General features: G+C 43.6%; 1 protein-coding gene and 1 long non-coding RNA gene across 6 annotated transcripts; one reads left to right on the top strand and one right to left on the bottom strand.

Annotated features, from left to right (window-relative positions):
* The first annotated feature begins 772 nt into the window (after positions 1–772).
* On the top strand, positions 773–4,679 carry LOC136509603 (uncharacterized). 4 transcript variants are annotated; one of them, XR_010772394.1, is made up of 9 exons: positions 773–827; positions 903–990; positions 1,253–1,315; positions 1,786–1,879; positions 2,649–2,772; positions 3,617–3,695; positions 3,861–3,991; positions 4,121–4,201; positions 4,290–4,679. It is a non-coding gene; the product is annotated as an uncharacterized lncRNA (long non-coding RNA). The 4 variants fall into 4 exon arrangements; XR_010772393.1 differs by having other exon boundaries at positions 1,189–1,315; XR_010772392.1 differs by having other exon boundaries at positions 1,253–1,879.
* Positions 4,680–4,899: 220 nt separating this feature from the next.
* Positions 4,900–13,109, bottom strand: LOC136508590 (uncharacterized). 2 transcript variants are annotated; one of them, XR_010772037.1, is made up of 5 exons: positions 12,593–13,109; positions 11,725–11,774; positions 11,355–11,626; positions 5,205–5,316; positions 4,900–5,090 (listed from the first exon to the last, which is right to left on the bottom strand). XR_010772037.1 is itself a non-coding variant. In XM_066503301.1 (4 exons), the coding sequence occupies exons 1-4, from the start codon at positions 12,776–12,778 to the stop codon at positions 10,786–10,788; spliced, it is 531 nt and encodes a 176-aa protein (XP_066359398.1). In that variant the 5' UTR covers positions 12,779–13,109; the 3' UTR covers positions 10,504–10,785. The 2 variants fall into 2 exon arrangements, 1 of the variants encoding a protein (XP_066359398.1); XM_066503301.1 differs by lacking the exons at positions 4,900–5,090; positions 5,205–5,316 and adding an exon at positions 10,504–10,808.
* Between the last annotated feature and the right edge of the window lie 1,995 nt (positions 13,110–15,104).

Raw genomic sequence — 15,104 nt, 5'->3', positions numbered from 1 at the left:
ACAACTTGCTTATAACATTAGAGCATTATAATATGGCAAACGCTAGAATGCTACTCAAGTACTGATAGTAGCTGATTTGAATAACTTGCTTATAACATTAGAGTATTATAGTACCTGATTTCAACAGCTTGCTTAGCATGAGAGTAACAACTTAATTAGCATGAGAATAACTGAACCACTGACCTTGCCAGGCATGTTATAAAATACACAACTTCCTCCTGAGTTGCTACAATAGTTTCCAGTTTATTTTCCACTTTTGTATTTTTTTCTCGAACACCTACGAGAGTTGCTTATCATTTTTCATTAAAAGGCAACGTACCACAGAGTATGAACACCACACCCACCGCTCCTCCCTATGCCTAACAGTTCATCCAATTAAGACCAGCCAGTTCTTATCGAGTTGTCGTGGACCGACGCTACTATCTAATGTTTACATTGATCTGTTATTTTCTTAGTTACAGTGATGTGACCCTCATGGACGGATCCAGCGGTGGGGCTAAGGGGGCTTTAGCCCCCCCCCCCCCCTACCCATCCTGTGCACGTGGAGTTTCTCTAAGCCCTGTCTTAAAATTTTATGCATACATATATTAGATAGGAGGGGCTAAGGTTAAGAGAAGATAAAAAAATCTTTATTCTTTTGTTCAGCCTCTTCTAAATTTTTTTCTGGATTCGTGACTGGTGACCCTCACAGCTAATCTACCTCCACGCCGCGACTCCGCCCCCAACCGTCTAGCCTCCTGCCTCCATACGCTTCGAGTCGAGTCGTATGAGGTGGACACGGTCGACGGCGTGGCGACCTCCTCGGGTCGATCCATCCAGTCGGTGAGGTCATACCCGCCTCCTCACCTCGCTCTTCTCCATCTCATACTCTGCTTTGCTTATTCCGTACTGCTGCCCTGCAGTTTCCCGTTGAGGAGGAATTTGATTGCCATTCAGGGTTTTTGTCAAGTTAGCTGCACGGATAGACAGGGAAGTCTTCGGCTCAGGGAGGTGAGATCTGATTTTATTAGGCCAGTGTATTTGTTTGACTGAGTCCTTATACATTACCATAGTGAACGTTTTGCAATGCATACTATACAGAGCCATCATTTATCTGATTAACATCCCCAGGTTCTGTTGCCTCCATGGACCAGTAAACAAATTAGGATATTAACCATTGCATATGTATTTGTTGTCTATTTTTTGTAGGACTGATGCACATTTATGAATTATGAACAACTAAGAACTGTTGCTCCATCTACGTCATCTTCAGGTTTAGGAATGCCAGCCTGAGAACTCCTGCTTACACCAAAACGAGTGTTCCGACGACAGCTAGGTGATTCCATATCTATATATTTATTCCCCCGTCATATTGCCTACTGCTATGTCTACTACATATTATACTTTTCTGCCTTTGATGATGTCAAATTTCCAGTATTCATATAACGTTCATTAGCGTTCAGCAAAAGGACAACAGTACCCAACAGACTTTTTATGCTTGAATTTACATTCCTATACCGTTGCACTTTAAAAAAAGTACCACAGAGATCAGGTGGATGCGAAAAATGGAGCAACATGTGCATAAAAAAAACTGCTCCTTGCCCCAGCTATTACATTGCCACTGCTTTACCCAAATGCTCAGATCTACCTCCAGCTATGGAACACCTGCTTTTCTATGGTCAATCAAATATTCTTCCTATAATTAGTAGGATGCTTTCTCTATGATCAGTAAAATTCATCCATCTATGCTTGCCCAACCTATGTTTGCCATCTTACTCACCGGTCTCTGTTCTTTGCCTGCAACAGACTGGGTATATATCCACTCGGCCTTATTTTGTTTTGGGTTCCTGGATACGCACTGCAGCTGATGCCAATATGGTGGATCCGTTGATTATGTCAGGTGTGTTCTTCTCTAATCTCTATTCTTTTTCAATGGTTTGATTGTTTTTTTTTACTGAATAATGGTTCGATTGTGGATGTGTTGTTACAAATGCATGTACTTATTGGTGCCCTTTGTATTGTTTCCTCCTGATGAGATTCGAGAACCACTTCCTTCTTGGCTAAATCATCTTGCTCACCCCACTGTGCTTGGACTAACAAACTTTAATGAAAATCAACAAAGATCATGCCCTATATGTATTTCTTTTATATTGTGCCTATTGTGTGTTGATGAATCTCTCCAGTTTCTAATGTGCCAATAGCCTATACTATAATCTACATATGTTTATGCACTCACAACCTTAGATGACTCAGGGGTCAGTTTTTAGCTTATTTTTTGTGTTCATGACTCGGTAAGGCTTATGCCCATCTTCATTCTTCAATTTTAGCATTTTGTGAATATCATTAGCTTTGGCGTGATGTGACCCTTACAGTGAACCGACTCGGTAAGGCTTTTGACGGCCATGTACAAGTTACAACACAATGCCGTGATATATTTTGTGAATATCATATCTTTGGCTTGCAATTTGCTCGCTGAGTCAATTACCATTAGGTTATCAAGCTGTGGAGCTTCAATTTTTTTTATCTATTATCAGCTCACAAGGTGGCTAACACTAATATATATGCTGAAATTATTAAAGTTCCTATGACATGCATATGTGTGAGTAAAATTTCTACGAGAATTAATATCGCTGCACGAAATTTATGAAGTGCTGTGGTTTTCCCAACAGGATTAGGCACTGCCAAATTTAACATTTCTCTGTAAGACCCGTGTGGTCTTTAGAATGTAAGTATCTCCTTTCCTACCTTGCCGGCTCGCGCGATGGCTGTTTAACAATGGCTACTGTTTAGAATGTAAGTATCTCCTTTCCTACTTTGCTGCACTTTTAGATCCGTTTGTAAACTTACCCACTGTTTAACAATGGCTGCACAAGATAGCTTGAATGATAGATGGTTTATATAGTCCACGAGATGGTTTGATCTGACCTTCTGAACGATGCTTGCCATATTGTATCTCTGGGAATTAGTGTTCATACCTTTAAAAGTTTTGTGAAATTCAACCAAGACATCTGGACTTCTTTCTTGTGTCAGCATTACTGTCACAATGGTCATGACTTGCCATTTCCTAACTCAATTACTAATTACTTTACCACTTTCATTGTCAGAAATATCTAACTGTGTGCTGTTTTTCCCCCATGAGTTACCTATTTTACGCTATGCTGTCAAAATTAGCGCAATCAGAATATATAAAAACAAATTGTTCTTGCTATCTTCCTATTACACTCAGTAAGTCGCTAAAAACTAGATTACTATAGTTTTTTCTTACTGCTAGGACATTAGAAAGCTACTGACCTTGGTAGTGTAAGATCGTCGTGCGAATCATCGATAACACGACATGAAACCATCAGGTTGATGCACATTGATAAATTTAAATCCTTGTACATACAACCGTCCTTTTCTTCTGGTCACATGAAAGTAGTAGTATTGTGTAATTGTGTTTATTTCATCATCACAGTTAGTATTGCTTCGGATGATCTTATATCACTGCCCCACTGTTCTATGTTGGTCTGCTGTGCACTACTGCCTTTAAATATTATACATGCCTGCTATATTTAAAGTACTACAGCTCACACTTACCACTGATTAATTAATCAAACATTACTTGCCGTTTCGCAATTTCTCATGCTATATTTCCCAGCCTGGCAAAATCGTCGACCCATATTGAAAAGAAACCTGCAAAGACGAAGCTGTTTGAGGACCAATCTACTCATAAGGAGGTTTGTCCTCTTTGTACCCACAAAACATATCTCCCCCCCCCCCCCCTAAACTGTACACCGCACATACTGATGCTAGACCTACATTCCCACACATAACAAATGTGAAGACAGACTTCCTGTTAACTATGCTCAGCTACCTCTATCAATCACGTACTTTTCCTATAGGATCAAACAACCTTCACTGAACCTGATCATGAGACCTCTCAGAAACTCAACATAGACGTCCAGATCACCGGACATGATAAGGGTACACAGGAACAGCATCTAGAGGACCACCTAGACAACCCAGCAAAAAGGTATTAAACACTAACTATAAATCGGAGATCCACGTTTTTGGCAAAACTGTTTAAAGTGATAGGTTACAACATGAGCATATAATCCTTCTGTGCAACTTCTCAACAATAATAAATATGCTCTGCTTGCAGCCTAAGCGCTCAGGATACTAAACCACATGCCAAGTCTGGTGGACGCAAATCATCATCAGGCAATCAGAAAAAATGATACAGGTTTTTAGATACATGCTGCCATAGTTTTTAAAAATCACCTTCTTCAACACTGTTATTATCACCTCAACCTATCTGATCTTTTGTACAGCTTGTCAAACCCCTTGGTACATCGCCTTGTACATGGCCGTCACAACGCCTACAGCCAAGCTCATCTTCAACACAATGTACAGTGGTAATTACAACGCCGGTTCAAAACTTGGCTGCCTAAGTTACTATACCGGCATGCAATCTGGGCGCTTTTGAACCTTGTCGTCAGCATTCTTGTATAGTCTAGGATCCCACTATCTAATGTTATAAAACTACGAATCCTACCTGCTGCTAACTGCACTATACCAGACTCTATGCCAGGCTATAACCTGTCGCTGGACATATGGCGTGAGCTGTTGTAGTATGTCAGTAACACTAACCTAACATTCCAACTCGAAAGATTGCCGGCTTCATGACATTCATCCATGTAATATAAGTACAATTTGTACCACTGCGCTGCGTTTACCGGTACTTGCTATGCTTATGTATACCATTTGATTTCCAGTTTAATTGTCTGGCGCGCGCGATGGCGCGCATGATGTACTAGTGAACATGTATTCCGATCGACTCAAGGCCATATGGTCAGCCAACCCCTACCTTCCGATGATTGACCTAAAAGGAACCACTAACCAAACAGATCAGGATTTGCTCTAGGAGAGGATAAGCAAAGTAATCAAATCCGTACATGTGACAATTACTTGCTTCGATTCATTCATCATGTCTAGAGCATTGGAAAATAGTTTTACTACAGCCGCACAGGTAACAGATACGGGAGATACACTTGTCACAAACCATTTTCATCACCACTCAGCAAAGGGGGAGATACACTTGTCTTTGATAACCAATTATTATCACAAACAAACGGCGTGTTCGCTGGTTGGTTTCTGGGCTGGTTGGGGCTGGTTTGTTGTGAGAGAAAAACACTATTGACTGGTTGAATAAGCCTGGCTAAAACCAACAAGCAAACAGGGTGAAAAACACAAAATCACACATACGTTGCTCGTCTTTGTCCTCCATTGTCAATTTCATAACCTTTCTTGTCTTCCTTGTCCTTTCTGCTTGGCATCACAGATGCTCCTTACCTTGTCCTAGATGTTGCACAGAGCAATAAAAGTTAGCAATTGTACTGCTGAAAAGTGAAACACAGCCTATGTAGTTGATGCACAATAGCTAAACGAAACCAATTGCGTTTCTAACCCAATATAAACTTACGCACCAGAACCATGCAATTGAACAAATTAATTAACATCTTACGCCACCAGACTAGATATGATATAGATGCCATGCACTTTCTAAAATGGTAGTATGTAGTACAATAGTAGGTCGTCTAATGACTAATAATGTTCATTTGCACAAAAACAGGTCATCAAATATCATTTTCTGTTCAGCAGTAGTTTCCCTCGGATTATTGCTGCATCCATTTCAAAATGTAAGTGCAACCGAATTGTGAACACTGATTCGCTCATTTCATATTTATTATTCCTAAAAGAATGATGGACCTAGGGAAGTAATTTCAAATTGCAAATGAATGGTAAACTTTCTGTGTTAGATTAGTCACTGAGCAAAGATGACAACGTTTAAAACTCAATACGCGTATGGGCACCAAGGAAGGCCAATACAGCTCTAGTGGCAGTAAGGCCATACCGTTACCCGTAGCTTCAGAAGGATGAACTTGAGTCCCAGTGCGCCTCTATGTTACAGCAGGGCGTCATCCGCCGCAGCACCTCAGCCTTCTCGGCCCCTGTCCTGTTGGTTAAGAAGCATGACGACACATGGCGTTTTTGTGTAGATTACCGTGCCCTGAATCAGCAGGCAGTGAAAGATAAATTTCCAATTCCGGTCGTCGAGGAGCTGTTGGATGAGTTGGAAGGCGCCCGCTTTTTCACCAAACTAGATCTGCGTTCCGACTATATCACCAAGTGCGGATGCATGTGGATGACATTGAGAAGACAGCCTTCCGCACACATGAAGGTCATTTTGAGTTCTTGGTTATGCCCTTCGGGCATACAAATGCGCCGGCAACTTTTCAAAGCTTGATGAATGCCGTCCTGCAGCCGTTTTTGCGTAAGTTTGTCCTCGTGTTTTTTGGTGATATCTTGATCTATAGCCCCTCGTGGTCACAGAATTTGCAACATATCAACATGGTCCTCTCTGCACTGCGCGACAATCAGCTTAAGTTGAAACGCTCCAAATGCTCCTTCGCCACTTCTTCAGTCAGTTACTTGGGCCATGTCATTACGGCACACGGTGTGGCCATGGATCAGGACAAAGTGGAAGCTGTTTCATCGTGGCCGCAGCCGCACTCACCGCGGGGCCTCAGGGGGTTCCTGGGTCTCGCCGGCTACTATCGTCGTTTTATCCAGAACTATGGAACTAATGCGGCGCCGCTGACCGCGCTGCTCCGAAAGGCGGCATTCGTGTGGTCACCAGAAGCTACCGAGGCTTTTGAAACTCTCAAGAAGGCTCTCTCGACAGCTCCAGTGCTTCAGCTTCCCAACTTTGATAACACTTTCGTTGTTGATTGTGATGCCTCGGGGACAGGGTTTGGTGTGGTTCTTCATCAAGGCCAAGGCGCTCTGGCATTTTTCAGCAGGCCTTTTGCAGCTCGCCATCTCAAGTTAGCAGCTTATGAAAGGGAGTTGATCGGGTTAGTGCAGGCTATTCGCCATTGGCGGCCTTATCTTTGGGGAAGACAGTTTTTGGTGCGGACAGATCATTATGCCCTCAAATTCTTACTCGACCAGCGGCTATCAACGATCCCTCAGCACCAGTGGGTCAGTAAGCTCTTTGGATATGATTTTGCTGTGGAATATCGGCCCGGCCGTCTCAATGTGGTGGCGGATGCCCTGTCCAGAAAGAGGGACAGTGAGGGTCAGCTTGCCCACCTCAACGCTCTCTCTGGGCCGTCTTTCCGACTCTTCGACGAAATGAGGCAGGAACTCCAGCAGGATGCCACACTTCGCGGTCTTCGTGACTCCGTGGTGGCAGACCGCGGGGAGCCATGGCACATCACCGATGGCCGCATCATGCGTGGCTCACGCGTCTATGTGCCACCCACATCGGCTGCACTGCCCACGGTGATTGAGTTGGCTCACACGGCAGGACATGAAGGCATTCAGAAAACCTTGCATCGCCTTCGTCAGGATTTTGTGGTGGATCATGACCGTCGCTTGGTGCATGACTTCGTCAATTCCTGTGTCACTTGCCAGCATAACAAGACTGAACACTTGCACCCAGCAGGATTATTGCAGCCCCTCGATGTGCCTACTCAAGTGTGGTCCGACATTGCAATGGATTTTGTCGAAGGTCTGCCCCGTGTCCATGGCAAAAGTGTTATTTTGACAGTGGTTGATCGCTTCTCGAAGCAGGCTCATTTCTTGGCTCTCAGTCACCCGTATACAGCAGCCTTGGTGGCCAAGGCCTTTTTTGAGGGCATTGTTCGTCTGCATGGATTTCCATCTTCGATTGTCAGTGATCGTGATCCGGTATTCACTAGGAATGTGTGGCGTGATCTGTTCAGGCTAGCAGGGGTAAAATTGCGGATGAGCACCGCCTTCCATCCACAAACCGATGGGCAATCCGAAGTTGTCAACCGCACTATTGCGATGTATCTTTGCTGCTTCAGTGGTGATCGCCCTCGTTCATGGCTGGATTGGCTTCCCTGGGCGGAATTTTGTTGCAACACTTCTTACCATACTTCGCTGGGGACGACACCATTTCAGGTGGTGTATGGCATACCTCCACCGGCACTGCTGCCATATACAGCAGGGACTGCACGCACGGAGATTGTGGACGGCCACTTGTGCGACCGTGACGAGTTCCTGGCAGAGGTGCGCGACCGTCTGTTGCAGGCCCAGGAGTATGCCAAGAAGCATTATGATGCTCATCACCAGCCGCTGGAGTTTCAGGTCGACGATTGGGTGCTGCTCCGCATCCTTCATCGGCCAGCTCAGTCGCTCGTTCCGGGTTTCCGCAGCAAGCTCAGTTCGCGTTATGCTGGACCCTTTCAGGTGGTGGAGCACGTGGGTGCAGCAGCTTATCGCCTATGGCTGCCCGAAGGCGCCCGCATCCATGATGTATTCCATGTGGGCGTCTTGAAGCCATTCCGGGGCCCTCCTCCGACAGCGACACCGGCTCTGCCACCTATGCACAATGGCTGAGTTCTTCACCGATCGGCGCGGGCGCTCCGTGGACAGCTTCGTCGCGGTGTCTGGCACGTGCTCATCCAGTGGGAAGGGCTGCCTGAAGACGACGCAACTTGGGAGGCCATCGACGACTTCCGCGCTCGTTTTCCCTCGTTTCAGCTCGAGGACGAGTTGTTTCCCAAGGAGGGGACAGATGTCATGACCGGCAAGGTGTACCAGCGCAGGCACCGTGGCTGAGTCGGCCAAGGGCCAGTGCGTGGTTACCAGCCGGTCAATCAGTTATCAGAGTCCTAGAGTTTAGAAAAGATATTTGGGTTTAGTTGTTATTGAGTTTGTTAGGATTGGGTTGTATAAGTACTGCAAATCTTTAATGAAAGGGATAAGCCAGGGTTGAGATTTAGTCTCCCTTTGCTTCCTGGCGACTCCTCTTTCCCGTCCAAACTCATCTCGCGACGACGGCTCCGTCTGTTCGTCGCCGTTCCTTCAAGCCTCGACCTTCCACCTCGCATTCTTACGCTCTCTGGTCCCTGGTCCGTAACAGCAAGCATATTGGTTAAAAAGTTCAGCATTGTTTGTGCAGGTGTTGTAGAGTTAGTTGCAGATCATGTTGTTTGTGAGGAAGGGAAACCCCTTTCGCCAGAAGCAACAAACTCTGGTAAGGTCATCCTGTAGAGTTACTATGCATGCTTAGCTGCATACTCACTCCAAACTCAAAAATGAAGTCGTTTTGGATAAGACTTGGGTCATACATTGAGAATATAAATCATGAATAACTTTTAAGTTGTTGAGTTTGAAAATGTGAAAACCATATGTATAAATTTGTCTTGAAAAATACTTTCACAAAAATTTACATATATCACTTTTTGATAAATATCTTTATAAAAATAAGTAGTCAAAGTTATGCTTTGGAGACCGTGTCGCTGTCCAAAACGACTTCATTTTTAAATATGGAGGTAGTATATGATTTAAAATAAGCTTGATCGAACTAAGAGGAACATCTTTCATTTTTTTACTATAATTACATTTTACACCACATCTCTATCTTAACTGTCATCTGCTCTTCATTAGAGTGCTGCAGTAGTAGTTCATTTCCATTTGCCCATCTCTATCTTAACTGTTGAAATCCATCAACGGGCCTATTTCTTTTCTTTGACTCCACTTTGATTTCTCTCTTGCAGCGGTTGCTTGGGATACAGATGTCAACATTCCGTCTATACCTTGTGTGCCGCTGGTTGTGTGATGACTTTGAAGTTTACAAAGAAGGCTTGATGCACCTAGGAGCTGATGATTCCTCTTAATAGCTTGTGTTTCCTGTAAACAAGGGCGCACTTGCTGTCTTAATTGGGACAGTTTTTGGTATTCTGTGTGTGGCCATGTACCAGTGAGGGTTGGAAATTAGAAAGATGCTATCTGCAGAAATTTTGCTAGTGTATTTCTTCATTTCGTCCCATCTTTACTCACTGTTGAAAGGTGTAAGCTGATTTGTATATCATATCAACAAGATGTTGATTCTCACCGTGCGATTGTTTCTGAGATTCAGTGGGTATTTTGTATGTGCGATGGAGGGTTACCTAAAGAAATTGTTTGGTTTCAGTTTTCTGAATTCGGTGTACTTGTTAAAATTGAATGTAGCTCAATGGCAAATGCCAAATCTGTGCCTGGTGGCTGGGGAGCGCGTCATTGATTAGACGTTTTCAGTGCTGTCAGGCTGCATCTCCGGAAGAATTTGCAGAGCTTGGTTTTCACTAGCTAATTGCTTACTGAATGGGAACCTGGTACTAAAACTGCTATGTTTTGTCAGCATTAGGCACAGGACGAGACTTGCTCATTGGTTCTGGACCCCAAAGAAACTTATAAATGATTCTCAAGTTACATGAATGGATCTTTTTGGTACTCGGCTAACAGTAGGAAACACATGCAGAGGCCAATTGGCCTGGCAATTAAACAAGTATATACAAGTCCAGTAAGGTGATCAATCACTAGTTCAGTCACCTCAGGGCCATCCGAAAATGAACATGTACTCCAATCGACTAAATGCCATATGGTCATCCAATCCCTACCTTCCGATTGACCTAAAAGGAACCACTAACCAAACAGATCAGGATTCTCTATAGGAGAGGATAAGCAAAGTAATCAAATCCGTACATGTGACAATTACTTGCTTCGATTCATTCATCATGTCTAGAGCATTGGAAAATATTTTTACTACAGCCGCACATGTAACAGATACTGGAGATACACTTGTCACAAAACCATTTTCATCACCACTCAGCAAAGGGGGAGATACACTTGTCTTTGATAACCAATTATTATCACAAACAAAAAATTAAAATCATCCATATGTTGCTCGTCTTTGTCCTCCATTGTCAATTTCATAACCTTTCTTGTCTTCCTTATCCTTTCTGCTTGGCATCACAGATGCTCCTTAACTTGTCCTAGATGTTGCACAGAACAATAAAAGTTAGCAATTGCACTGCTGAAAAGTGAAACACAGCTATGTAGTTGATGCACAATAGCTAAAACGAAACCAATTGCGTTTCAAACCCAATATAAACATACGCACACCAGAACCATGCAATTTGAACAAATTAATTAACATCTTACGCCACCAGACTAGATATGATATAGATGCCATGCACTTTCTAAAATGGTAGTGTGTAGTACAATAGTAGGTCATCTAATGACTAATAATATCCATTTGCACAAAAACAGGTCATCAAATATCATTTTCTGTTCAGCTTTCCCTCGGATTATTTCTGCATCCATTTCAAAATGTAAGTGCAACCGAATTGTGAACACAGATTCGCTTATTTCCTATTTATTATTCCTAAAAGAATGATGGACCTAGGGAAGTAATTTCAAATTGCAAATGAATGGTAAACTTTGTGTTAGATTAGTCACTAAGCAAAGACGACAACGTTTAAAACTCAATACGCGTATGGGCACCAAGGAAAAATGAAGAGTATATATAAGACTAATACCCGATGCTTGTATCCTTTGGCCTTTAGAAAACTCGCCCACTTCATCTCTAGCTTCTATCTGACTTCCCATAGAATCGAGAGCTGCATGTCCCCTTTCATTTTGTTGCTGCTCCATCTCTTTATTAAAGGCGTTCAATTTGTCACAGAGGGCGTCCATTTGGGCATTTATACGGTCCAGTGCCGGAATGACATAAAAATATATAAAAATGGAGCCACTGAACACCAGGCCGTAAGCTGCCTTGGGTGCAGCATCTTTGACTCCAGCTATAAACCTGAAAGTGACAAATGCAAGTGACAATTCGTTCTAGAAGGAACACTTATCAGTTATTTCTTGATAGATAGATGTCGAAATTGGAAGGAGAAGTCTTACCAGTCCCACTCATTGCCACTGGGAATTTTCTTGTTATAAGTTTGAGGATCCTAAAGAAACATATAACAGAACAAATAGCATCATCAATACCAGTAATATGAAGGTTATCAAGATCACGATGTGTATCTATGTTGGTCACATAGGGCTGGCATGGCACAAGTCAATTTCATTTCATGTAGAATCATAAGAACAATAATAATCTCATTTAAAGAATCAAATGTGAATGTGATAGTGTGGTGTAATACCTAGGATCATGAATGTTATAAAAAATATGTCAACATTGAAAACTAAATAGTAATTTAGGTTTTATGTATGCTAGATAGATAGACATGACCACAGGGTGGGTGACTGTGAGACAGGGAGGGAAGGGGGTGAGCTTCATGGTAGAGAGGGAAACAGCCCCGATCATATCAGCAGCTAAGGGCCTAAATGACCGGGCTTTGTAACCTTACCAATCTGCTATCCTTTTACACACTTATAAGGGACGGTACCAATCTGCTGTCCTTTTACACACTTATAAGGGAAGATGGTAGCATGTGAAAACTCAAACGACAATATAATTAATGCATAAAAATGATGCAATAAGTAACATCAATTAATAATGTATAAATAAAATCTACAAGATTTGCATTGTTCAACATTTCAGATTCAGCTAGCAAACGAAAGACGAAGGAATGTTTTTTTTTACACACTAACTTTTCTATCTAATAGGAAATATATGAAAGACAGATGTTTTGTGTGCTATTATTATTATTATTATTATTATACTATATGTCGACCCAAATCAAATCAAAGAAGAAATATATGAAAGACAGATGCTTACTATCCAATATGTCGACCCAAATCAAATCAAAGAGGAGCAGCGTACCCTGAGGTTAGCTGACGACGGCGTGGAACCAGTAGAAGTAGAGAATCTAGAAAGCCAAAGGTCACCGGAGCTCGTTGGAAGGCGGCCATGGTGATCTAGTGCAGATGGAAGGCGAGGCGGTGCGCGGGCCATCTTGGTGGCCACAGAACGAAGGAGCGCTGCTCCTGCTCCTGCTGCCATTGCCATGCCCACCACAGCCACCACCGATGCGGTGGATCTTGTTCGTCTTCCTCCCTGTGCCTGGCGATTATGAAGTCAGAGAGAGACGAATCGACGAATCGAATCGAAGAAAGGCTTGCTAGGGTTGGTGTGATTTGGGTTCTCCTGATCTCCTCCTCTTCCTCCTCCTCTCTATTCGGCTGCTGTATATCTATATGCAACTACTAGGCTATTCCGCCGCCCTCGTCGATTCCTCTTCGGCTCCGTCTCCGGCTCCGGCACGTAACGGGGCAGCGGGGTTCGGACTCGGGACGGGAGATATGCGGAACAACACGGGCGGACGGTTCCCCCTCCCCGCTCCCCGGATTATATTATTAGTAGTAGTAGTAGGTTTCCAAAAATAATAAAACGTACTCAGTTTATCTTTGGATATGGGCTTTGGGATTTTCTTGTGCAGCAGGCCCAGGAGGAAACTTTCTATATTTACTGAGGCGGTCGGCCCAAGAGGCTACGACCAGACTTATAATTGAGTAAGTAATTTTGATATAGCAGATGAAAAAAAAAGGTCCTACCGCTAGTAAACCAGTATTTTTAGAACTTACTCGTTTATTAGAACGGGGTTCAATTTTTACAAAAAAAAAAGGAAAAGTATAGAATTTCTTGGTTCCTTGGGCAAAATTAACCGAGAATCAAAAACCAAACCCAAATAACCAGAACCCAAACCGAAAAATTCAGTTTATGTTCGGTTCCTTTTTCTGAGGAACCGAATTTAGCAGGTTATTTCGGTTCCTCGGCTCGGTTAACCGAGAGAACCGAAGATTTCAGGGGGTGACGATTTCAGCCCATGACTAGATGAGCCCAAGTGCCGAACCCTAGCTTACCCCCGAACAAGTCGGAAAAAAAAAGCTTACCCCCGACTCCTGCAGTCCGCCAGTCCCTACTCTATTCCCCGAGACCCCGCTGCGGCGCTGCCCGCAGACCCGCACGGCACCGCACCGCCGCACGCCGCAGCTGGCAGCCGCGCCCGCGCAGGCGCACGCCGTAGCCGACCGACGCTGCCGCACGGCCAGCAGCCAGCACCGGCGCAGGCCGCATCCTGTCACGGCCGTCGCCCGCCGGACCCTTAGCCGCCGTCGCCCGCCGCCACTTCTCCGTCTGGCGTCTGCTCGTCGTCTTGACGTCTTCCACAACGGCTACATCAATTGCGTCCTGCAATGTAAGTGCTACAGATCTGACTGTATTTTTGAGTTGTGACTGATTTTAGATGTGGGGATTTGTAGGTGATAACTTGACTATATTTCCTCAGATGTCTGAGGAGGAGAAGGAGATGCAGCAAGACATCAGTGATTGGCTAGAGACCCATGCCGGGAATGACGGGAATTTTAAGGAATTTTAAGGATGCTGATGGTGATGCAGAGAAGGAGAAGGAGGTCATTGATGTAGAAGCTGAGGAGGGGAAGAAGAGAAAGCAGATGGCATCCAGATCTGAAATGTGGGATCACTTCACCAAAATGTTCGAGGATGGTCAGTTGGTAAAGGGAAAATTAGGGGAAATGCTATCGAAATTTGGAATTGAATGGACTGTTTTTTTTGCTTCCTGAAAATTCGGTTCCCTCGGTTAGAACCGAAACCGAACCTAAAATTCCTCGGTTCTCAGGGAACCGAATTTGCTCAATAACCGAAGAACCGAACCGATCGGTTTCAATTAACCGAACGCCCAGAGTGACCCATAGAATCGAGAGCTGCATGTCCCGTTTCATTTTGTTGCTGCTCCATCTCTCCTCTTTAGAAAAGGCGTCCAATTTTTCACAAACGGCGTCCATTTGGGCGTCTATACGGTCCAGTGCCGGAATGACATAAAAATAATATATAAAAGTGGAGCCACTGAACACCAGGCCGTAAGCTGCCTTGGGTGCAGCGTCTTTGACTCCAGCCATAAACCTGAAAGTTACAAATGCAAGTGACAATTCGTTCTAGAAGGAACACTTATCAGTTATTTCTTTATAGATAGATATTGAAATTGGAAGGAGAAGTCTTACCAGTCCCACTCATTGCCACTCGGAACTTTCTTGTTATAAGTTTGAGGACCCTAAAGAAACATATAATAGAACAAAGAGCATCATCAATAACAGTAATACGAAGGTTATCAAGATCACTATGTGTATCTATGTTGGTCGCATAGTGAATTTCATTTCATAATCACAAGTACAATAATAATCTCAAGTAAAGGATCAAATGTGAATGTGATACTGTGGTGTACTACCTAGGATCATGAACGCGATAACAGATATGTCAACATTGAAAACCAATAAATAGTAATTTAGGTTTTATGTATGCTAGATAGATAGACATG

This window comes from Miscanthus floridulus, chromosome 15 (genome assembly GCF_019320115.1).
Source record: "Miscanthus floridulus cultivar M001 chromosome 15, ASM1932011v1, whole genome shotgun sequence".
NCBI lineage: Eukaryota > Viridiplantae > Streptophyta > Magnoliopsida > Poales > Poaceae > Miscanthus > Miscanthus floridulus.
The sequence above is the reverse complement of the archived record's forward strand: the minus strand, read 5'-3'. Positions and strand labels throughout refer to the sequence as shown.